General features: G+C 40.8%; 3 protein-coding genes across 7 annotated transcripts in view; 2 read left to right on the top strand and 1 right to left on the bottom strand.

Moving 5' to 3' along the window:
• prkcab (protein kinase C, alpha, b) overlaps positions 1 to 5,185 on the top strand; it is a 77,172-nt gene extending 71,987 nt beyond the window's left edge. For 2 of the 4 annotated variants that reach the window (XM_069525105.1, XM_069525106.1), the window contains 5 exons: positions 95 to 233; positions 633 to 713; positions 1,027 to 1,134; positions 1,249 to 1,389; positions 2,867 to 5,185. In XM_069525105.1, coding sequence (XP_069381206.1) covers positions 95 to 233; positions 633 to 713; positions 1,027 to 1,134; positions 1,249 to 1,389; positions 2,867 to 3,031 — 634 coding nt within the window. In that variant the 3' untranslated portion in view covers positions 3,032 to 5,185. The other 2 variants (XM_069525103.1, XM_069525104.1) reach the window with 1 other exon arrangement.
• A 515-nt stretch (positions 5,186 to 5,700) lies between these two features.
• On the top strand, positions 5,701 to 13,574 carry LOC109638701 (voltage-dependent calcium channel gamma-5 subunit-like). Its single transcript, XM_020101796.2, has 6 exons — positions 5,701 to 5,905; positions 7,551 to 7,759; positions 8,706 to 8,792; positions 9,386 to 9,526; positions 9,625 to 9,770; positions 11,484 to 13,574. The coding sequence occupies exons 2-6, from the start codon at positions 7,564 to 7,566 to the stop codon at positions 11,742 to 11,744; spliced, it is 831 nt and encodes a 276-aa protein (XP_019957355.1). The 5' UTR covers positions 5,701 to 5,905; positions 7,551 to 7,563; the 3' UTR covers positions 11,745 to 13,574.
• A 142-nt stretch (positions 13,575 to 13,716) lies between these two features.
• Positions 13,717 to 24,666, bottom strand: part of cyth3b (cytohesin 3b) — a 32,321-nt gene continuing 21,371 nt past the window's right edge. For both annotated transcript variants that reach the window (XM_069525144.1, XM_020101880.2), the window contains exons 7-13: positions 23,955 to 24,067; positions 22,664 to 22,812; positions 22,173 to 22,284; positions 19,337 to 19,413; positions 18,541 to 18,612; positions 18,220 to 18,374; positions 13,717 to 16,308 (exon numbers count right to left, since the gene is read on the bottom strand). In XM_069525144.1, coding sequence (XP_069381245.1) covers positions 16,236 to 16,308; positions 18,220 to 18,374; positions 18,541 to 18,612; positions 19,337 to 19,413; positions 22,173 to 22,284; positions 22,664 to 22,812; positions 23,955 to 24,067 — 751 coding nt within the window. In that variant the 3' untranslated portion in view covers positions 13,717 to 16,235. The remainder of the gene's footprint in view (positions 16,309 to 18,219; positions 18,375 to 18,540; positions 18,613 to 19,336; positions 19,414 to 22,172; positions 22,285 to 22,663; positions 22,813 to 23,954; positions 24,068 to 24,666) is intronic.

Genomic DNA, 24,666 nt, shown 5'->3' with positions numbered 1-24,666 from the left:
TTAGTCTGGACAACTACACACAAAAAGTATTAAAGTGGTCACAAATGCAGAAATATACACGTACATTAAATGCACACAACTGTTTCGGCTGCAGGGATCTGAAGCTCGACAACGTGATGCTGGACTCCGAGGGTCACATCAAGATAGCGGACTTTGGCATGTGTAAGGAGAACATGTATGAGGGCATGACTACGCGCACCTTCTGCGGCACACCGGACTACATCGCACCAGAGGTGAGGTATCTGATTACTTGCAGCTTGTGTGTGGATGTGAGTGTTGTATTTCTCTCAAAAGCGAAACCACAAATTGTGACTTTTGCGAGGTGTAGAATTTGCATCTCTAATAAAAGCAGTTGTGATTCTAGCCCTTGGCTTTTGTGTCTGTTTGATTGTTAATGTCTTTGTGTGTCTGTGGGAGGGAGGTTCGGGATGACAAATTGGATGGTGGGAGAAAGTGCCTTTGTTATTTCTGCGTGTTGAACAGTGGTTGATTTGGTGAGAGTTCAAATGAGAGAAATGCTAGTTTTTGTGCCAAGGTGACATTTTTAGTGCTGCGTTGTTTCAAATTCTGATTTTAAAAATCAAGTTGTATCTGTTATGATTCCACTTTTATCTTTTTTCTGTCTCTTTCAGATTATAGCATATCAGCCCTATGGTAAATCAGTGGACTGGTGGGCTTATGGAGTTCTTCTGTATGAGATGCTGGCAGGACAGGTAACTTGTCCCTGTATATATCACTTTGTTGGTTTTTTTGTGCATTTTTTTACATCGTGCTCTTTTGTTGAAAAACTCATATGTGTGAATTTAATTAAATAAATTAATAATTTTTCATTTGTATTGTCATATTGATGTTATAGCTGTTATTAGCCATGACCGGGAAGACTTGTGTGTTTATCCGTTTGCTGCATTTCTTTCTATTTTTCTATCACACTAAATAGAAAATCTTCAAGTGTGTTAAGAAATGTTTAGATTTTGAAAGTGTGTTGGGCATTTTTCACTGTTGGGATTTGTGTTTTTCCTTCTTCAGCCTCCGTTTGATGGAGAAGATGAGGACGAGCTCTTCCAGTCCATCATGGAGCACAATGTGTCTTACCCCAAATCCATGTCAAAAGAAGCTGTGTCCATCTGCAAGGGAGTAAGTAATGCTTAAATGACCATGTAGGATTTTATAACTATACTATAATATTCGTAACTTTTTCTTTCCCTTAAGCACCAAACAGCCCCTCTCACATTTTCTGTTTGTCCCCAGCTGATGACCAAACACCCGTCCAAGCGTCTTGGCTGCAGCCCAGAGGGGGAGAGGGACATCAGAGAGCAGGCCTTCTTCAGACGCATCGACTGGGATCGCCTGGCCAACAGAGAGATCCAGCCGCCGTTTAAACCCAAAGTGGTGAGTGACGCTGTGAGTGGTGTGTATTGTGTGTTTGCACAGCCTAGTCTCCAAAATCAAATAAGAACATCCAATTGACTCTTAATACACTAGTATCAACAATACACATAATTATATTTTCTTGAGAAGAGTTGAAAAACTAATCAATGATTTGTTTTCAGAAGATTTTTGGTAAATCCAGCTAATTAAAATGATGCAAATTAGAAAAAACTTGGTAGAGCACACTAATGGCTGCCAAGGCCAAACAACCCTACTTTCTAGTTCTTCTAATTGAAATACATATTATTTGTCTAGAAATATAGAAAGACTGTGGACAATAAAATACTGTCCCATCCCTCCCTCAAGTTTGTCAGAAATGGGTTCAGTAGTTTTTGTGTAATCAGGCTAACAACAAAAATCAGCCCAGCCAACTTGACCGACTCAACTCAAACCCAGGGGGCTCTGGTCGGATATCCCCGCTCTGGTCCACATGTTCTTTGAGAACATTTTATTCTTTGCTGTGATTCTATTCTGTCTCTGCTCTTTATTCTTTTAGGTTTTTGGGATGTAACAATCAGCAGCAACAAAAAAAAGCAACCTCGGAGAGTCTTTAAGTGTGTGTACATGAATGGATGCATATTGTATGAATGTGCTCTCATTCATCTTCAGCCCAGTGTAATGTTCTTCATGCAGCCAGTGACGCTGCTTTTCTGTTTGCAGACCCCCGCATCCTCCATCCCCTCGCTGCCCCCAGCGCCTGAAGCACCAGAAGCGCTGCCACAATGGATTAAAAATAGATCTCTAAGAGCAAAGTTCCCTTTACTTCCACACAATGGCCACAATAAATGCAGGGTTAGACAGCAGATGTATGTCTCCGCTCACGGAGGGGGAAGGAAAACATTTGTAAAAGCGGATCCATCCATTCAAGGGGCTTTTGTGTGGCGGATCTCAGTTCATATACAACGTCATTAATTGATCTGAGGGGATTCGCAAAGAAAAGATCCATCTGAGGCGTGTGGCTCATATTCAGTGAAAGCTACAGAGCAGCTGAAAAAACCCTGACCTGCTGATACGTCTCCTGAGAGAATGTTTTGCATGAATCCACTGTCAGCTTCAGATTTGGTTTGTTGTGTATCACTCATTCTGAAGGAATCTATCTCATTTGCTTGTTGATACACAGCAATAAGCACATATAATATATATTTAGCTTCCTGAGACCCATAATGGCCTCGAGTGAAGCCGCACGCTGATGCTGATGCCTTCTGCTGTGGAAGGGTCAGGTTCTAATTTAATTACAACTTCTGCCCAGCTACGCATCAGGCTCCGTCCCCTCTGGGACCGCTGGGGAGCTTTCTAATAAAAGACTCATGAGGAAAAGCCTTTTCAATCAAGACTCTACAATCCTGTTACCGTTTAACAATCTTCTTTTCAAAGTCTTTCAGAGATCAAGACGATAATAAATTGTCTCCACATCTGACTGTCTTATAATCTCTTTCAGTGCGGCAAAGGAGCAGAGAACTTCGACAAGTTCTTCACGCGCACTCAGCCCGTGCTGACCCCCCCCGACCAGCTGGTCATCGCCAACATCGACCAGAGCGAGTTCGCCGGCTTCTCGTACATCAACCCTCAGTTCCTCCATCCATCCCTGCACAGCGTGGTATGAGGGCGGCGTGGAAAAATGGAAAATCACGGACTGTCAGTAAAATACAGGACCCTTCTGAACTCCAACCGACGTCCCACTGTCAACAGACTCATATCATTCTCTAAAGTGTTCTGTCTGCTAGTTATCGACAACTGCGTAAAGGACTGACTGAGGAGAGAGGAGCTGTGGTGAAATCATGTTAAGTCCAATCTGAAGTGAGAGGAAAAAGAACATGGCACTGATATTTTTACATCATTTCCCCAAACATCTCATATTACGTTCTTTATTTTGCACCGTTATCTGTTTCTCAGCCTTTTTCTCCTGTATGAATGCATCCTGGTATCAGTCGCTCTCTCGTTACATATGAAACATGCAAGATCCACGTCATCCCACTTATCTTCCCCCCATCTTACTACGCAACAAGCTGCAATGCACGACGAGAACGGAACATGTTTTTCTGCTCTGTCCTGGCTTTATCTACTTCTGAACTGCTACACGTGTAAATTATATTTATATACTCAACAAAGAGGTAGTGTCAGTACACACGAGTGCCAAAGTGGAAGTGGGAGAAAACTTTTCTTTTGCAGTTAGTGAAGTCCTTGTCAAGGTTTTTCCCAGCAGTGTCAACATAGTGAGACCCTTACACAGGGAGCGTTTCAATCTTTTTCTGTAGGACGTGGAACTCTTGTAAACGCTACACAAACAGAAGCACAGCCTGCTCACGGTTACAATCTGCCGAGGACTTCTCAGAGCAGTAGATGTTGTCGAGAGAATCAGAGAGACAGTATTTTCAAGAATAAAGACGCTATTTCCATATGCACAAAGCAGATCTCTGTTGCATGCTTATTTTCTGACTCAGTATGAGCAATAGACTCTAGGATGCAGTACACGTCTAGTATCATTGTAAATTTTAGTATTATGATATAAACTGTGTTGATCGTTGTATGTTTTCGAGGAGTCTTATCCTGGAGAAGAGTGTACTTGTTGAGTTCTCTTCCTGTTTTTATGTTCTGCTTAACTCAACTTTTAAGTCCCATCGTATGTCAACCTTTTTTTTTCCCTCTTTCTTTGTTAATATGTTTCAAACGAGATGTTTCAAAAAGAGAAGTCACTTGCAGATTTTATACCACGAACTGAATGTGCTTTTATTACCGTAGACGGTTTGGACATTTCTATGTTGAGACGACCCCTAAGAAAAGATATTCATAGCGTTTGACTGAATCTTTAGTAGCTTTGGTATCAGCAAACCTTGTTACATGTATTTCCACGACGTCTCCATTGTTTTCTACTACTCAGTGTCATATAGAGAATATGCAGCACCTCCCGAGCGTGGAACATTTGAACGCCCTCTTGCCTTGGTCGACTCAGGGCTGACTCCCTCTGTAACGAGCTGAATTCAAGTTGATAGTATGAGGATTTCAGAAACATGTCTTCTTGTTGTGAATCGTGTGTGCATGCCAGAGGCGTGGCCTGATCTTAGCATGAGAACGACCCCTGCATGATACAGCGATCCCTGGTGTGGAGCATGGAGTGCCCCCCCCCCACACCTTGTTGCACAGAATGAGACAAATCAGTCCAGCGAGCACTGTTTGCTTTTCTGCTCATCATCTCTTCTTCACCGTCACATAACCTGACCTGTTTGGTTAAATAGCCGATGTGTAAAACCTTTCTGTTGGCTTATTGTTTAATGGTGCCAAACTGACTCTGCTTGTTTCCAGTTAGGTTTGACCAGCAGGGTTTTTTAGTTTTCTTTGCAAAAGGCTTCTACTGCAGCACAGCACAAAGCCATGACGTTTTGTAGAACTGCCAAATTTAGCTGCCACAGCTCTTAACCAGTGAATTAGTTACTTAACAGTAAACTGCAGCTGTCACATCTGGACCAAAATGAGATTTACTTTAAAGCTTATGAGAAAAATGAATGTTTACATGTCTCACATTGAGAATCTGTATTGAAGAAAAATCAACAGAAAACCTTTTGACGCATGACAGAGATAATCAAACGTCCAGTCAGGGTACAGTACCACTACAGGTGAAAATCAGAGCCACAGGGATGTTTGTACCTGTTTCCTTCTACTGCCCCTGCTTTTGTTTACCTGATTTTTCTTGTCCCTCTGTTCATTGTGGTATGATGGATACTGTGCATTAATAAAGTATGAAACCTATGAAAGATATTAATCTGCTGTGTTATGTTTCTCGTGTTCAAAACATGTGACACATCAAATTACACAAGACTACCATGCGCTTGGAATCAAAACCAGATAAAGAATATTATTGATTTATTAACAAAGAACAGCAGGTGAATAAATAAGCCTTAGTGTGGGGAGTAATGAATGAAAAGGAAAAGGGCCACAATTTACACAGAGGGGCCAATTATAGTATCTAATTCACTAAAACGAACATTTACGTCTCCTTGTTTACTGCTCTGAGCAAAGCCACACATCATTGAATGTGTTTTGAAAATAGCTCCTTACACATTGTTTTCTTCAAAAGGGCTTAGAAAATAAATTGTAATATTTATTGTTAGTTTTGTGTCTTGTTCTTTTCACACTGCTCACAGGATAGAGGCTCTTAAGGGGCCAATCAGATTTTAGCCTGGGCCAGTCTCTCTCTCTCTCTCTCTGTCTCTCTCTCTCTCTCTCTCTCTCTCTCTCTCTCTTTCTCACACACACACACACATTCAGCAGCCTGAATCAGGAGCAGACACTGTGGTTCTCTGACGCGTTGCTCTTCATCACCATCTTGAAGGAATCACAGAATCAAGGAGCAGCTTCGCTTCTTGTTTCCTCTGATCGTCTCTTCACAGACAAACACTTCTCTCCTCCATCTCTGCACCATTGGATCTTTTTTACACCCACAACTTTAACTCAGTGCTGAGCGGAGACAGGACTCGAACAGGTGAGCAGAAAAAAACACAGCATGCAATGAGATCACTTTTCAATTCTCATTTGTTAAGACTCTGTATGTAAAATGTCATGTATTCACTGGTCAGTATGTTTCATTGAGGTTTTGATGTTAGTATTCAACCCTAGTCTTGTGTATGTTACTACATAGATGAGTTACTACATACATGGTGGTAAAGGCAGGTGTGGGAGTATTTCTATTTAGGCTGCTTGATGTATTAAGTGATAAAGTACCATATCCATGTACTGATAAAGTACCATATCCATGTACTGATAAAGTACCATATCCATGTACTGATAAAGTACCATATCCATGTACTGCCATGTGGATGGTGAAGTGATATATGAGTCAGTAAAGTAACTCAATTAACATAATTCATTTATTTCTACTTTGAGGTTCAGTGTGTGAGATTTAGGTGAAAATTATCTATTTGCAGAAAATGTATCTAAAATAACCCTAATGATGTTTTCACTAGTGTGTTTCATGTGAGGGGTGTTTAGCTGCAACATGCAACTTCACCACTAAAGATCACTAAACTCTACAGACAGAACCTTTAACATATTTACTGGATTACCTGGTGGTTTAATATGCTGACTGTAATGTGATGTAATAACTCTACTATCTAACCCTAACCCTTCCTGGACAAGAGCAAGCTGATTTTGTGAATCTCTATGCAAACAATATTTTACACCTTGAGCATTGCTGAGGTTTCTCAGGGGGTTGAATTCTAGCTGTTAAAACGCCAACAGAGAATGTCTTCATGCTGTTTGAGATAGTTGTGGTCAACTCTCAACAGCTCATTATCAGCTGTACCGCTGAGCCTCTCCCCCGACAATCTGTCCTTTAGGTGATTCTTCCCTCTGTCACATCACATAGATCCTTCATGTGTCCGGGGGGTTTGAAATCATCGCCCTGTCACTGCAGATGACGTCTCACTCCATTGTGTGATCAGTCAGCCCCACTCCGACTAGTGCATGCTTTTATGAATGTCCAACCTTTTGCACAGCTGTGGGATTAAAGGCTGTAAAATGTCAAAACTCATGCTTGGATTTCTAATCATGTGAGCATTTGTATTCAGTCGACTCAGCAGGCGTTTGTTATTGACTCCCACTTGATTATTCTTTTCGTCGCGAGTGGGACAGATTTGGCAGCGATGTGGACTGAACTCAAATGTGATGTTTCCATAGAAATATTAAATCTAAATCACATGGAAAGTTGCCCGTACCTTTCCATCAGTTAGTCCAAAACCTAAACTGAAAGGAAGACGTGAAGATCATTTTGTGATGCAGTCAAACAAAGTTAGATTTGGACTGGATTTACTCGCGAGACAACCCAAGATGTTATTGATTCCTGCAGTTGCACGGCTGCCCTGACATTATATAAGCATCATGGCAAATTGATCTGACTTCCTGGATCTGAGAAAGCATTCTGAAATATAGTGTGGACAGAAGAAGGTCACTCCCTCCTCATCCTTTCTACAGGTCTGTCTGTCATCCACCTTCATGGCTCAGTCTGGGCTCTGTGGGGTGGTTGTGTAAAACACTCCAAACTTTGTCTGGGTTTCATGATGAATTTGCACAACCCTGAGTTTCTCATGGTAATTTGAAGAGCTGAATATTCTCTTTATTTTTAACCACAGATTGCTGGTCACCATGAGCGCGTGCAGCAGGAAGGCCCTGACTTTGCTGAGCAGCGTCTTTGCAATCAGTGGCCTGGGGCTGCTGGGAGTGGCAGTCAGCACTGACTACTGGCTGTACCTGGAGGAGGGCATCATAATGCCTCTGAACCAGAGCACTGACATCAAGACTGCGCTGCACTCGGGCCTCTGGAGGGTCTGCTCCCTCGCCGGTAAGTAGAGGGCATGCGTTTCCAGAACGTGCCAAGATTTGGGCTGAATTTGAACCGTACTCCTGTAAACTAATGATGTGATCGTGAGTAAATCAGGATTGTGGCTCAGACATTGATGATACTGTACGTTTTAAAGTGGGGAATGATCATGTGGGAAGAGGTTCTCTTGTGCTGTGCAGCATCTAAATGTGGCTGCAGGGAGCTGATGCTGTCACACTGACATATCGTCTCTGCGTCGCACAGATTTGACATTCACACGGAATGACATTCACAATTACTTCATCAGTATGTGAGTGAATGTGTGTGTGTGTGTTTGTCCCTGTTTCAATCAGTCACTGTAAATCAACGTAAACTCCAATTACAGTCATTCCTGCAACACGATTATACAAACGCACACCTTGAAACACACGTGGAGTTAGCTGGTGGGTGACGTGACAGTGTGTGTGAGACGGTGAAGTGATAAGAACAGCTGTGCAGCTTTATTTGCAGGTTGTGATGTAATTCACACCTTAGTTTAAAAGAAGTTGATGATGACGCACTGTAAAGAACTGACTTTAGAAAATGTGAAAGAGAAGATTACAGGATAAAAATGAAAAGTGTTTGTTGTGTATAATTATTGGTATTTGTGTTTGGGGTATTATTGATTGTAACACTTTTCTCCCTTGTGAACACATTATCTTAAGAAGGCCTTGAGAGAATCCTTTCATATTTGGTAGAAATGTTCACTTAGTATCACAGATTTACTGATTACATATTGTCAAAGGTCAAGAGAACAGTGGCCTCACAAAACATGTTTTTGGCCTCATGATATCTCAAGTCTGCCTTGAGGGAATTTCTGATTTGATAAGATTTCCCTTGTCAAAAGTCACAGTGACCTATTGTGGTAATTCCAGTTATGTCCTTCTCTCTAAATTTCGCTCTTCATTTCTGCCTCTGTCCTCTTAAGGTGACGAGTCTGGTCGGTGTTTTACCATCGAGTACATCATGCCCATGAATGTCCAGGTGACGTCCGAGTCCACAGTGAACATGCTCAGTGAGTAACAACATCAGAAACCTCCAACAGCAACTTCAGGCTCAATAACTGAAGGTGCGCCTCGGGGTCGTTCTTGTAGAGAGACGAAGTATTTTTATCTAAACTCTTGTCACTTTTCAATAAGGTTGATATCAGACCTTTGCCAGACAGAGAAGTCTGAGTCATCAGAGTCCTCTGCCCTGCTCCTCTCCACTTATTGCCTCCTGATGAACAATTCACCTCACCAGCCTCTCTGTGTTACTCAAAGTGAAGGTTTATTGGAGGATTAATCAGTAGTACCTCAATGTAATGAGACCTGATATTTTACAGAATTCATAAAAAGGAGCAGACGATGATAAAGTGTCTTATCTTTGCTTCCTTCAGTGGACGTGGTTTGGTCAGAACTCAAAAATGTCAAATGCCAAATAAAACAGCTTCAATTGAATTGAATTAGATCAACAAGACATTAATCAAGTTTTTTAACTCTGATTCTTTTTGTAAAATCACATGAATATGAAATATGACATGGTTTCTCTTTGCTGACATTTATCATATGTATATTTTTGAGTTTGAAAAGCATCTTTCATTGTCCACTCTCTCCTCCTCCTCCTCAGAGATGATCCGCTCAGCCACTCCCTTCCCTCTGGTCAGCCTGTTCTTCATGTTCATCGGTTTTGTCCTCAGCAACATCGGGCATGTGCGACCACACCGCACCATCCTAGCCTTCGTCTCTGGAATCTTCTTCATCCTCTCAGGTACACCCATCACCCTACCGCTCTTATCTCTTGTCATGTCTTCATCTTCTCTTCTTCTGTTTTTATCAAACTGACATTTTCCTCTCTCTGTGTCTCAGGTCTGGCTCTGGTGTTGGGCCTGGTGCTGTATATTTCCAGTATCAATGATGAAATGTTGAACAGGACTAAAAGCAGTGAGGCCTATTTAACCTATAAGTACGGCTGGTCCTTTGCCTTCGCTGCCATCTCCTTCCTGCTCACTGAGGTGAACAACACACCATCACCACAAATAACAGCCGGTCACTGCTGCTGTGGATATCACCAACACATATTCCACTAAACATCTTCAGAATTTACAACAGACTCGATTAGAGCTTTGACAATTGGACGATTAAATGATTGGCAGAAAACGAATCAACAGCTATTATTATGATTAAATAATTGTGCAAATGCAAAATATTTGCTGATTGCAGCTGCACATGTGATAATTGAATCCCTCTGCGATGCGATTTGAATATGTTTGACTGTTTGGATTGTTGATCAGACAAAACTAAAAACAACTTTATTATTTCAGCACCTTAAATATTTGGGTTTTAAATTTCCATTGAAGCAGAAGCTTCTAACATATATTTCCTTTGCATTTTTGTAACACAGAGACCAATTTTCAACTTGCAAGAAAAGGCCCAATCAGCAGGGTGCCCTGCTTTAATCAAGCTTTAACAAAGAGGCTGCTGTTTAAACTTGTGTGTTTGTTTTATGCATTTATATATTTATTTTGTGCAACATTATGCAAAATTGCACTTGAAAATCAAAAAAGTAAACTTTAAAACTTTTGTTTTATAATTGTGAACACGCCACAACCTGCTTATTTGTGCGTAGCATTGTTTAACTGGTGATTAAGACTTGGACAGAATATTTAAAAACAAGTGTTTCGCATTAAAGTTTTTCCAGAGGTGTAAGATTGTGTCAACAGTAAATCTTTTGACCTGACTGTACTAAAGAGTTCAGCAGGTGAATGAATCAGATGACATGTTGGCACTCTGGGTTTCTATAAGCATCTTTAACAGTGTTGCATTGCGACCGTTCAACGCACAAGTGTTTGTAGTTGCAGTAGAGATTTCTAGAGAAGCTAATACTGTGTCAAGAACAAAACAGGGAGCAGGCTCAGCAGGAAACAAAGACAAAACTCAAACTGTCCAAGAAAAGAAAACGAGGCAGGAAAAAACAACATGAACACACTGGAGACAAAACAGACAGAGACTAAGATCACAACTAATCAAACAACTCGACCGGAACAAACCTGAGGACTCGACTTAAATACAAACTGAACTGATGACAAACTAGAGACAGGTGGCACAGGACAGACAGGTGAAACCAATCAAGGCAACGAAACTGGAGGGAAACACACACACACACACACACACACACACACACACACAGGAAGTAACTAGAACACAAGAATGAAACACAGAATGAAAACAAATCTGTAAACAAGGAAACACAGGTAAAAGTCAAATAACCAAAAGAGTCCATACTTAAAACAGTTCAAAGGTTGTGTCTTTAAAATGATCATGTTTCTGTAGAAAATGCTTCTTAGAATTTAGCAATAAATCTATTATAAATAGATTTATTTAAATAACTCAGAGGCAGATGAATAGAAGTGGTAAGAATCCAGGCAAAATGTAAAAGAAAAAGAAAATAGATATACAAAAAAATTGTTATATTATATATAATCAACATAATGGATAAGTAAATAACCAATGCAATAGAGTGATATAATAAAGAAGAAACATTTTTAAGAATTATGAGTAGTCACTGCCATCTAGTGATCGTAGAGAAGAACTGCAACACAACATTACACGAGTATAATTACAATCTGCACAACTCATTGTTAGTTTGCTGATACAAATAAGAAACAAGGTATTGTTTTAAATGTCTGAGTTCATGTTTCTAATATTTTGTTATGTCAAATGTTCAGAGTGCAGGTGTCATGTCCGTCTACCTGTTCATGAAGCGCTACACAGCAGAGGAGATCTACCAGCCTCACCACCCCAGCTTCTACCGCCCTCGTCTCAGCAACTGCTCCGACCACTCAGGCCAGTTCCTCCACCCAGAGGCCTGGTCCCGTGGACGAAGTCCCTCAGACATCTCCAGCGACGCTTCGCTCCAGATGAGCGTCAGCTACCCTGCCCTTCTCAAATGCCCCGGCTACGATCAGGTCTCCTCTTCACCCTGCTGAGGGGTCTTCCATCACACCAGAGGGCACCTGAAGGTGACTGGAGGGTCATTGAAGATGGAATAGGGTCAAAAGATCAGGTGAGGACAGAGTTTCCTTTCAAGACAAAGCTACAATTGAGGATTGTAGGGTTTCTTTTGTGAGACAATTCGAAGCCTTTGATTTAACTTCAGCTGAAAGGGAGAGACGTTGTTTTTAAATTTTGATTTCAAGTCATCTGTGCATTTTACCTTACAGTGCCTCATAGCCGGTTCTTTTTGTGAATATAGATTCATCAAAATATAATTTAAAATGAGGTCTAGTTTTTAATAATTCACCATTTTTTAAATTCATGTTATTCTGTATGCAAGATTCATATTGTGTTGCCAGTAACAGATGATGGTTTTTTGTGACCTCCAGTCTGGAGCTCCAGAACAGGATAACGGCTGTGAAAACTGATTCGTAGATAATTACTGAATGATTAAAGCGATCGGAGGCATCGAGGAAAGTAATATATGTACAGGACCAAGTAGCAACGGATTATTAATTACTGTAGCATATGAATAAATATTTATACAGCAGATGTGTAATAGATGAATAAATATAGCAGTAGAAAAGTACATTTAAAGATGATGAGTAAATAAGAGAAGACTTAAACATCAAGACTGAGTCAGATAAGATCACACAGATTTGTTTTATATAGATTTTTATATAAGATGTACAGTTGTTGGACTATTGGATTATTTTATTTCATGACGAGAGTTGATGTTAGGATGCTGGTACATAGAAGATGATGATTGGCTGACTGATTATTCTGAGTGGGATTAAAAACCTTTGGTTCAGTGTCTGCTGGGGAATTAATTTGTGAAGCTGTCATCAAACTGCAGTTATTTCAAAACTGCTATCCTACATTATGCCACTGAGGGGCAGTATTTTCTTTTGTGGCATTTAACATTTAACCTTCACATGTTACAGTTTACAAAAAAAACAAACAATGATCCTAAAAACACAATTCCCAAATATTTAGTTCATACTTTTCTTTTTCTCCCAAAGAATTCAGAAGTACATGTGTATTTAAATATCCTCCATGGATCCAGTAACACACTGAGTTTGTCTTGTTATCAATGTGATGGATTATACAACTTTTTGTAATAAACTATTTTAATCTGACACGTGCCTGTCATGTTTATTGTGTAGCCTACATCTTTAAATGCAAGTTAGTGTCACAAGCTTTTAAAAATAAATGATAGATACATATCATCAGAAAAACACATATTAATATATCAATATTTGAATTATTAAGATGTTTTTCAAATTTACAGCACAATTTTACGCTTTTACATTAAAAAGACGGGATTGAGATTCATGTAGATATTATAAAACAGAGAAAGGACATGCTGCCAGTGACGATATAACGACAGACCTGTGACTTTAACCTATTGTGTTAAATAAATCTGTGACTTGTATTGATGTACTTCTATTCACTCTTCTAATATCGTTATCATTTGTCTTCATCTGTTTGATTGTTTTCAGAACTACGCAAAAACGACTCTAACAATTTCTATAACATTTGATGAAGGGGTGAGGCACGACCAAAGGAAGAAACCGTTCAATTTTGGTGCAGATCTGGATCAGAGTAATCCATGGATCTTGGTAAAAAGAGTCTAGTGAATTTAAATGTGGTTTCATGGGGAACATTTTGTTCATGCTTGTCCTAGAGCCAGTAGAGGGCGCCTTCTCCTCACTCATTCTGTTCCACATCATTTTCTCTCTTTGCCACCAAAATATTTTCTTTGACCTTTTCTGTTCTACTTCACGTCTTGTTATTTCACCTTTCACTCAGCCAGATATGCACCAGGTGTCTGCATGATGTAGTGCGACATGATGTGCATTCAAACGTCTTGTCATGAAATCTGTGTCATTCATTAACGAGAGCTAATAACTTATGCAAATATGCAGAGACAGCATCAATAATGAAAAAGCCATACATCTGCTGTGAGCTTTATGTATACTTTATGTAGATACATTTAATGTACAACGTGACCAATAGCTTTTACAGAGAATATAAAAGTTAATGTAACTATACGCCCACACAGAGCAGTAGAAGATAATTGTCTGCCCTCGAGGCTTTCGTTTTATTTTACAATCACATAGAAAACTACTGTGTTCATAGCTGTTGACATCATAATCAAAGATATTATTATAATCATCATCACTGATATTACTTCACTAGAATCATCATCATTAAATTCAAACATCATTTTCACTGTAATCTGTATCATCCTCATAAATATGTCATCTCATACTCATCAGTCATGGCTTTTTAACATTGTCACAGTTATTGATCAATATTCTCATCATCAATATATATTTTCTTATGATTGTGTTAAAGGCTTTTGGAAAGAAGACCCCAAACTTCAGCTGATGCTAATTTGTTACACAGAGTGTGCATAAGAGACCAGAAACCTATACATCATATAACTTAAGCATACATTGTTTGAACATTTACAGGTAGCAACCATTTCACAAATGAAAATAAATACAAAAGGATAGGTGGTTATTATATATTTAGAATTTCTTCTTTTCTTAAAGAACACAAAAGCAAGCAAGTATATTTAGGATTACAAACCAAATGCAAACAGGATCACGACAACACATCGACCTTCACTGACACCGGACGTAGACAAGAAAACAAAAAAGAAAAAGATTTAAAAAAAAAAAAAAAGAAAGAAAAGAAGCTTAATCGGACTGGTACCCTAGAGAGCTATCGCATAGCCATAACTGAAACTTACCCATCAGACTGACAGGACCTTCTCAAAGGAAAGTGCTCTTAAAGTTATAATCCTTAAGATTTTCAGAAAATAGATTTTCATGCTATCACTGCTCATCTTTTCATTTGCAATGTAATGCTGTAGTTACCTCTCTGAATATCAGCTTTCTGCGACGCCACCACTGAAGTGTCCTGACATGCACAAGGGATTCACATGAAACAAAAGATCATTGTAATCCATTAAGATGGTCACACTGCAGTGCTGTTCTACGGATACATTCCAATTCTCATTCACTTCTATTGACGTCCATATGAATTTTCAGCACGTTTCTACGGGACCACACTATCACACTGTAATGTTGCTGATCCATATTCATTTATTACGAGACATTTGAGAGGAAATGCTATGTGGCTGCACCTTAACTGTTTTTAATTGATCTCACAGCTCTATTAAGTTGCTGCCGATATAAATCCAACACTTCCTGCTGCAGCAGCGGCTTCAAATTAAGTGTTCAACAAGCAAAAACTGCTTATAATGATTCAGCCAAAGGACACTGTTGTATTGAATTGTAATTGTTACCGAGATTAGGGCTGAGAAACATCATTTACCTAAAATACATTTGAAACATTACAATGGTCATTTTCCAAGAAATAGCAGCCACAGTGATCCTTAGATGAAGAGCTGCAGGTGATTCCTCCATAACCAACCCCCATTACTCCTGCTATTGTCTGGAAGCGTACTCGAACCATGTGCAGCATGAATCCGTTGCTGTTTTGTTTCATTTCTTTTCTTTACTCTGCTGAAGCCAAATCAACCAGGACAGGAAATCTCAAAGATTATAACTTCAAAGTCCAAGAAGTAAGTTTTATCTCAGGCCAAAAAAGCAAAAGCGCAATTGCTACTCAACTAAAATAAAAAAGTATGCACATTTCAAAAGTCTCTGCTCCACACAAATAAATGAAATCAGCCCAGCTGACTCAAGACTGTAATGTTATATCATGAACCTAAATGTAAGCCAGCGCTGTTTTCAGAGGTTACTCTGAGCAGGGCTCCAGCCATGGCACCCGGAGAGAAGAATTCAGCACCAGAGTGAGATGACGACAGGGTTCGAGTGAGGTTACACCTCACCCTTCACCTCCCAGACTCTTTTCCTTTCTCTTCTTCCGTCTCTTTTCCTTCCTCACACCTTCCCCACATATTTATATTCCACCTTTTATTTTGACAGTCGTGCCCCAAGTAGCTGACCACACATCTGAACTCTAATTCTGAATTAGTAACTTCGTCATAAAGCACAACGGAGGGGACCCTTGAATCACTTGTGCACCCACACTGCAGAAGCACGCGCGCACACCCACACACACACACTGGTCTATAATAACACGCATGCATGTGCACCTGAAACCTGGCAGTTGTGCTTTGAGGAGACCCAGAAACATATCATGACCATGAGAGGGAGGTAGGGGAGTGTGTATGAGATGAAGGAGAAACAAACTGATTGGTTGGTTGCTCATGTACATCTGAGTTTCCCGGAGCTCTGCTGTTCCCTCAGTAGTGTGTCGTGTCTCCTCAACACAGACTTGTGGACAGCCCAGAAGAAAAACTGAGGTTGGTCTTCGGGGTCGAAGACTTGTCTTAGGTTGACAGTCACTTCTGCGATGAACCAGCTTTGCAGTGTGTGATGTTTGTGTTCACGAACTGAGGGAGAGAAAGATGGGCAGTTGGGGGTCGTGAAGATTGTCCCTCTTCACTTCTTGTTAGCGATGCGTCTCTTCCTGGTGGCCAGCATGTCGTAGAAGGGGTCCCTGCTAATGCTGGCCCTGGAGAAGAAGCCAATCAAAGGACAGCAATGAAATAAATAATATCGCCACATGAGAGTCTCCAGCATCTTTGATATGGAAATGTAGGCACATTTATACAAACCCCTGCCTTAACTAGATCAAAAAAAAGAAAAAAGTTTGTGCAATGACCTAGTTTGGTTTCCATGGTTTCTGAAGAATTACCCTCCCTCCCCAAGTTTTCTTCTTGGTACTCTGGTTTGCTGGAACCTCTCGCCGATTCCCTCTTCCACAACTCTGCCAAATACGAAGTAAAACACACGATCGCACACTCTCTCTGCCGCTGTGCTGCAGGTATATAGGTCTGAAGGAGGGAAAACAACGGTGCTCAAGATTACTGACTCTCTCTTTATTGCCGCATTCTCCCGCTCCCGATGTTTTTTGGAGCGATAGAAAATCCGCGTACAGTAAGAGTGAGTGACTCATGAAGCCGTTTGGGCTGCACTGAGGAGCCCAGTTTCACGGCTGCTAAATCCTGTTAGCACCAGCACAAAGCACAAGGAGGCTCAACCCCCCACTGCGGATATCTCTGATTCCCTTTACAACTCCACGCGCTGAAGAATGAGTCTGTATACGATGACTATCCCCTCTTTCATACCACTCATTGTCATTTTCAACAACCCAATTTCATGGAACAAAAACTCCACATGCTAGAGTGATCTAAACCAGGCAAGGCTGCCGTGACTAATATGATATAACAGTTACACTATTTCTGTTCTTGAAAGACGTGAAAACATAATGAATTGTATGGAATACACATAAAAGACATATGCTCTTCTCATTAAATAAAATACTGCATGAGTTCATTCGTTCAGAGTCAAATTGGTCCATTATGTTCTGGGTCTGTGTATTTCTCGCTCAAGATAAGCAGATCGAGCAGTTCTTCTCTGATCATCTCTACTTTAGAAGAGGGTGAAAATCAGCATTTCCATAAAAAGCCTTTTATCTCCCCAGACCTCCAGTCCTCTCGGACCCCTCTGGTGAAATGCAAACTGCGGCTTGTTAGCCTCTGTGGCTACGAATGCATCAACCCAGTTCGGAACTGCTGCCTCTCCTGGATAGGTTTGCTGGGTTTACTGGCTCACCCCTGGGGTGCTATAAGCAGTGACTAATCCCACATCATTTCCCCAGTGAATACTGAGAGTATGGATAGAGGGGGAGGAGGAGGAGGAGGAGGGGGAACTGTACCATATATACAAGTGTACTGTTCTGCTGATCCAACTCTCTTTGACATTGCACCATCTTTTATACAGCTGAATACAGAGCATCATACATTTAGGTCAGTTACTGTGAGAGCGATGTATGGTTTCTGATGTAATGTAATCTTAACACTTTCGCACATTCATCGTCTCTTTTACTGTGAATTAAATATTGGGACACTCCTGGTATAGATTTAGGGGTTTAAAACCCACGTCTGAGTCTCCTCTACTCTCATCCACAGGCGAGACAAGATGTTGGAACCACTCAAGGTGACAAAATCTACATTTTTACATCAGAAATCTCTCAAATTCAAGAAACGTTTGTCTTATTAGCTTTACACTTGGCTTCTGTGTTGTTAAGTGCTCAAAGAGGTGTGTTATTCAACCTTAAATAAAAAGGTAAAAGCCTTGCTGATCAAAGTCAACAAAACAGACTTGTTCAAAACAGCTGAGAACGACAACTGATTCTCTACTACAGGGTTCTGCGTAATGAGCTTCTCTCAACTTTGAATAAACAGGTGAGCAGCTCTTTGTGCAGCAGCGTTGTCTTCACAGCTCAATTACTGCAGGTGATTTTTACAGTTTGAGAGACAGAGCGAACATCACCACAGGCCCACTCCAAAGAGGCAGGTTTAGAACGGGTTTGGTTTTACAGGGCAGAGTTACATGCCACTTTTATTGACAGGGGTCTTACTTGATGGATTTAATCCACTCTTCCTTCTCCTCTGGCGTGGGTGCTGATATCCTGTACACCACATGGTTTCCCTCGACTACACGACCATCTGCTTCAGTCTTGCAGGCTTTAATCACCTGGCCCTTGTGATTGGGGTTGTAGAGCTCAAAACAGTTCTAAAGGAGGGACAAGGAACAGGTATCAACAATGTGCAGCAGTTAGATTTTTAGCCTGACCAAGAAATGTATTTACAAAAAGGAAACGTGATAAACGCAGTAACCAAAGGGAAAGTATACTCGAAGTGTGATCTAAGGGTGAGGTCTCTAATGAAGCAACACTCACAGGTTTCCTAGGCTCCTCCACCTCCCTGATGCTCAGATTCTCCAGTGGGATGATCCCACGAGGCTCCTTGTCCTGAAGGAGAGACGGATGAGAACGGGAAACATGAGAAGAAGAAAAACATCCAACTGAACACAAGGAGAGCATGAATGATGGAGAAAGTTCAAACGCAAGCAAAGAAGAAAGAATAGAAAGAGAAGATCGGAGGAGTAGCAGAGACAGAGAAACAGACAGGAGGAGGGAAGAGGAGACGTGAAGAGCAGTGCATTAAGGAATCACTTAAGAGGAAGACAAGAGGGGAAGAAACCTACAGAAAGAGAAGGACGGGGAGGGAGGAGAGGTTGAAATCCACTGTGACATTTGTGAGCATGGAAATCAACCCTGGTCACCCCCTTTCCTCTCACACTCTCGGCTCTTTAAAATAGCTGATAACGTGAGTGTGGAGCGGTCAGACCAGAGGAAGGGACATAATGATAGCGTCCTCAAGGATAATAATAGGGCAGAAAGAGGACAGTGCTGAGGCAGCAGCTAACAGGGACATAGAGGCACAGATAAAAATCTGTGAGGATGCACATTTAAACATACTGGCATCATGCTCCAAATTTAGTTATTCCTTATAATCCCAGACTTTATTATGGAACCCCAGAACTCCTAAATGTCCTTCCAACTTTACATTTAGACAAAATTACATCAAAATGAACAGCGACTGTCATTTTATTTTGGTCACATTTGAAACCATCGCAAATGTTTTGAGGCACTTTTTTTTAAATCAAAACATCATCATGGGTATGAGACTCACTGTTGTGTATTCAAAGTAGTAGAGGCAGTTGTCCGTCAGAATGAACCACCGTCTCTTCCAGGTTTTTACTCGGCCCCCTGACAGGAAGAGAAAGAGGAGAAGGGAAGTGACACAAAGGCCACAGTGACAGACTCGCTGTCTCGCCATCAGGAAAAAGAGCAGGGACGTGACACTCGTTAACGATGCCGACCAGAAAGAGTTTTCCTACTCTTGCGCATTTGAAAAGAAAAAGTCGGAAAACCAGACTCAGAGAAAAACATACATGCACATTTTACATGATTGATTCTAGTTTGTCAGTTCACGGCTGTAATTCAATTTCCTGTGTAAGAAAGGCTGCTTGTCATCAATCACATGAAAATATCATGTGACAATTAGACACCGACATGAACACATGCCACTGAAAGGTCAAAGTCTGATTTACGTTTATCTAGTTTTCCAGTTCTGCTATATGTGAAATGGAGATGGAGCTGAAAAGAAATGTTCCATCTATAGACTGAGTTGACGATTTTGTTCTCTCTAAGAACGAAGACTTTCTGATTTGAAAAACGTGTAAAGAAAGGTTTATTCAAACATTACTTCTGAATGTGTGTTTGAGGTTTTGAGTGTTTTTATCTAATCATTTACTGCTGGGCTGCGTTTTGGCATTTCTTATGGTGCAGGTGTAGGGTTTCAAACATAAACATGTGATAAAGACAGATTATGAAAATGCACGGTAGCTAGTTTGAAGAAAACTAAAGGAAACAAAGTGTGTGATCGCAATCATCACCATCTCTCCCACTTTTGAGCTTAGTTAAATGACAACCTGCGTCACTGATGAATTATTACTGTCTGAGTCTATTCATTTTTGAAGGCAACAGGATTAAACCTCTTTGGCTCTGAGAGAGGAGCAAACAGCTCATGATAAGAACCTAACATGGCACCTAGAGCACCCCTGAAGAAACACATACGCACATGCAAGTACAAAACTATGACACACACACACACGCACACACACACACAGACAGACAGACACACACACAGACACACACACACCGAACCCCAGAGCAAGTTTAACGTCCAGCACGTTGGTTTGAAGCAGAATTCGACCTCTGGCAGTGACTGCAGAGCCTCATGTTGAAGGAAAACACTGCTCAGGATGGTGAGAAGGCTCTGGTGGTGGGATACGTGTGCAAAGTGTGTGAATGTAGACAATGAAGACAATGAGAAATATACACACAAGCACACACTTCCAAAAATAAATAATAATATGAAGACATGCATGCACAAGCAAATTCTAATAATATCCCCAAAGTGTGTGTGTGTGTGTGTGTTTTGGCCCAACACTCCTGATTAGTTCCTCTCTGCACTAAGCATCCCTTACGGTCACAACACTTTTCACTGCAGCATTTCCTTCCTGTTTTTGTGGCGCCTCACATGAGCCTATATGGGCCAAACATAATTGCCAAAGCTTCCTTACATTTCAATAGACTCTGGCTATTGAATTAGCGCGGCCAAATTTCCGCTCCACACAGAGATTTGCTAAAAAAGGCATTTATTCCTTCACATCCCCCAGGGTTTATTTTTAGAGAGTCATATTAGAAATGTTATAGTGATAACTGGTGTGGGAAATGGCTCCAGGGAGGAGCCCAACTAAAATGTAATCATGTTAGGTCTGTGAGCCACAATGGGGCTATTTGCATTCATACTCACTGGTTTGATGAGACTACAGAGACATTACAGGGAGTTAAAAAATTTGCAGGTCAAGGCTGTGTTCGTGTGTGTGTGTGTGTGTGTGTGTGTAAATGCAATTATAATCTTAATTCCCCTCCAGTGAGTTTGCCCTTTAACCTTCGACAAACAATAATCAGTAAACTACATCATTTTATGTCCAACAATCAATCCACCTTAACTTTAGATGTAAATAAATAGCGGCACTCTAAAAAGGACTGAAATGAAAGGTGATGAGTTGCTCCGGTGGTATGTGAAGAATGTTGGAGCAGCAGGAATTTAGTTTTTTATGTGAGGTGAACTGCACAGCGGCGGAGCGAAGTCCAAATCAAAAACACATGTAAACAAACAGAAACATGTGGAAAAAATAGAATTGAAACAAGAAGAATAACTTCATTACATCATTGGGAAAGCATCCCTGACACAGACACACACACACGCGCACGCACGCGCGCAGAAGAAGTAATTAAGGTGTGTCTTCCTTTTCAAACTATATCTCAACACAATTGGATGATTTTCGCAAATCTGGGGCCAGTTGTGTAAATAATGCTTTTGCAAAACAAAAATCATACTCACACTGTTTCTCAATCAAGCTTGACAGATGAATTATTTACATGTTTTTTATATATTTAATTCTTGATTATGAGCTATTTTCTAACAACTAATTTGATATTTTTTAACCTTGCTGATGTTTGATGGTCATAGTTGAGCTCTAACTCTTAAAGATAACTTACAAATAGATGAATAAATAATGAATACAGGCATTGCAGTGGGAAATAATGTTGTATTATGGCAGAGGCTTTGGTACTTTGCATATAAACTATTGAACTGTCTTTAGTCTTTTTTGTTGTCGCTTTTATGAAAATGCCTCAAAACTAACCCTGACTGGAGCAGACAGAGGTGCACCCACAACCATTTCAGGCCAGTGTCACAGTGATTTGAGGCTTATTAAACAGATCCATGTATGACCAGTGTGCTCAGCCACTATCCTGCAATTTATCTCCTCGTGCCGCTGTGAGAATAAAGCCCTGATTGTAGAGAAAAATGCAAGACTAACCAAATAAAGTCAATTTAATCCAGGATGTACTGCAACCCTTCAGCAGGGGAATGTGCAGAGAGCCACACTAACCTAATTTCAGCAGCCAGCCCTCTCTGTCTGGGTTGAAGAACGTGTGCGTCAGGTCATTCCCATCATCCTCTGGGATCTTAAAAGGTTCACTCTTGATGCTGTCGTAAAGATTCTGCAGAGAGAAAACAGAAAATGGTGCATTAAACACAACATGGAACAGATTCAATTCAAATATCAAAGTGATTCACACCTCGACAAATAAGTGAAACTTTAAGTTTTTTAGGACAGAAGTTAAGCTACAGTCCATAGAACAACTTGTTAGGTCTTTAGATGTTTTCAGAAACTGCAAATTTTGGAAAATGTCCAAATTGGTCCTGGACGTTTCCAGCGTCTCTTACTTTGTGTGTGTTTGTGTGCTAAATTATAAAAACAGCCGTACATACAACTTTTAATTATCAAAACTGCATGTTTTACCAACACGATCTTTCAAACTGGCATCACATTGCACACATTTGTCAACACTAATGAAGTAATAAAGTCAAAGCTCTCACCCTGAGTAGCTCCTCTGGGAGGTCCCCCCCCTCATTGATCCCTCTGTTCATGGAGATGAAGCGCTCCACAGGGGGCTTGTCTCTGACGTTGGGATTGTGCAGGCTGGTGTTCAGCATAATGATGGCAAATGATAGGACATAGCAGGTGTCTGTGGGGGTAATTACACAGAGTGTGACTCGGAAACATAAACTACAGCACAGCCGTGTCTGCGTGCGAGGAAACGTCTTTTTGCTTGATATGGAACGGTTTGGAAATTATTACAAAATATGGATCTCTTAGTCTTCAATTGTTGATTTTGCAACATGAAGATTCTAACACAATCATTCATTTCGTAATGTTCACAGAATGACATAGAAAACACAAATTTCCTCAAGTGAAATTCAAAATGTTTCAAAACAACAAAACATTTCGGAACATGCAGAGGTGAAAAAGTGGTGGGTATTCAACTCTTGTTATAATGGTATTGATATGACAGCACCAATGAAATCAATGAAACATTAAAAAAACTAGAATAAAAGAATTTAATCAACAAAAAGCCCCATACTCTAACACACACACACACACACACACGTGCGCATGCACGCATGTGCACGTCCATGAACCGCTGCACATCATAACTCCTGGGATTCGTCCTCCACCTCATCCACCCACACACTCACTGCTTCAGTCAACATCCTCAGCTCTGTGATTTACGGCCCAGCGTGCACCAGTTCTGAGAGATGACCAATAACTTAGTCTGGGTGTGTCTCCACTGCACCACATCAATATTCATGACCCGAGCTGTCACCCTTGTCCTCAACACTCGCTCGGTTAACACAGGAGCGGCCTGACAATGTGCGAAGGGGCCAAGACTCCACTAATGACCTCTATTGACCAGTGATCAATTTCATTATCACGTCTGGAGACACGAATACTGATTACAGTGCGATTAGTGGACAAGCTTCTAGCAACGGTTGAAAATGGAGAAATAAGTGGACTGTTGGTGAAGTTCAGACTCAGAACAAGAAAATAAACAGGTTTTCTGTCTGTGTAGTGAGACACTGTTTCTCATATGTAAGATTTATACAGTCCAAAAAGCTCCAGCTGTCTAATGAAAGAAGACAGACCGTCAGTAGCATTGATCTGAGGCTGAGGTGGTCTGGCTCGCCCATGTTATCTGTCCTGGACTGTCTGGCTCATTCTGACTCATATATCTGCTGCAGTGTGTTTGTGTGTGTGTGTGTGTGTGTGTGTGTGTGTGTGTGTGTGTGTGTGTGTGTGCGTGTGTGTGTGTGTGTGTGTGTGTGGTACCTGTGGACTGGAAGACGCCAGGATTGCACTGGCAGTACCTGGAGGCAAATGCCTCCATCATACGATCAATCTTCTGGGCTTCGCCAGGAAGTCTGAAGCTCCACAGAAACTGCCTGTAACAGCAGGAACAGAGAGCGAGAAAAAAATTCAACGACATGTGAAATCTTGATGTAAATGTGAAGTACTCTAAGTACTACAATGGAATCGGTCCGAGAACCGATTGAATAAATGAACTGAGAGGGGTTTTAGACATTATATTTATAAATCATAGTATCAACACGAAACTTTTACCTTTCTTGGGAACACAGAATAGCGGCTGGTGATTTCTAGAGACTTTTATATTCATGTTTCTTCTTTTTAATTTCTGATAAGAGTTAGATGAGCTAGCATGACATGCAGGTTTTGCCTCTCGTCTTATAACACCCCTCTCTTCGTGTACCCACAGAGATGTTTACATGTATCTTTGGAGAACCATAATTCCAGCCTGAAAACTGACATTAGCGCTTCATGATTTCAGCCTCTGATTCATTCCTGTGCACAGGCGTTGGTGCAAAGAGTTTAACCTGGATCAAGTTTTCCCACAGCACAATATGATGTCATCCAACAGTTCAATGCTTTGACCAATCAAATGTGTGCAGGTATATTTTTAGGATGTTTCTTTGTTATATGCTTAGTTGCTGTAAATCTACTGTAATCTACTACCACATAGATA

The sequence above is a fragment of the Paralichthys olivaceus genome, chromosome 5, assembly GCF_024713975.1.
Source record: "Paralichthys olivaceus isolate ysfri-2021 chromosome 5, ASM2471397v2, whole genome shotgun sequence".
Classification (NCBI taxonomy): domain Eukaryota; kingdom Metazoa; phylum Chordata; class Actinopteri; order Pleuronectiformes; family Paralichthyidae; genus Paralichthys; species Paralichthys olivaceus.
The sequence above is the reverse complement of the archived record's forward strand: the minus strand, read 5'-3'. Positions and strand labels throughout refer to the sequence as shown.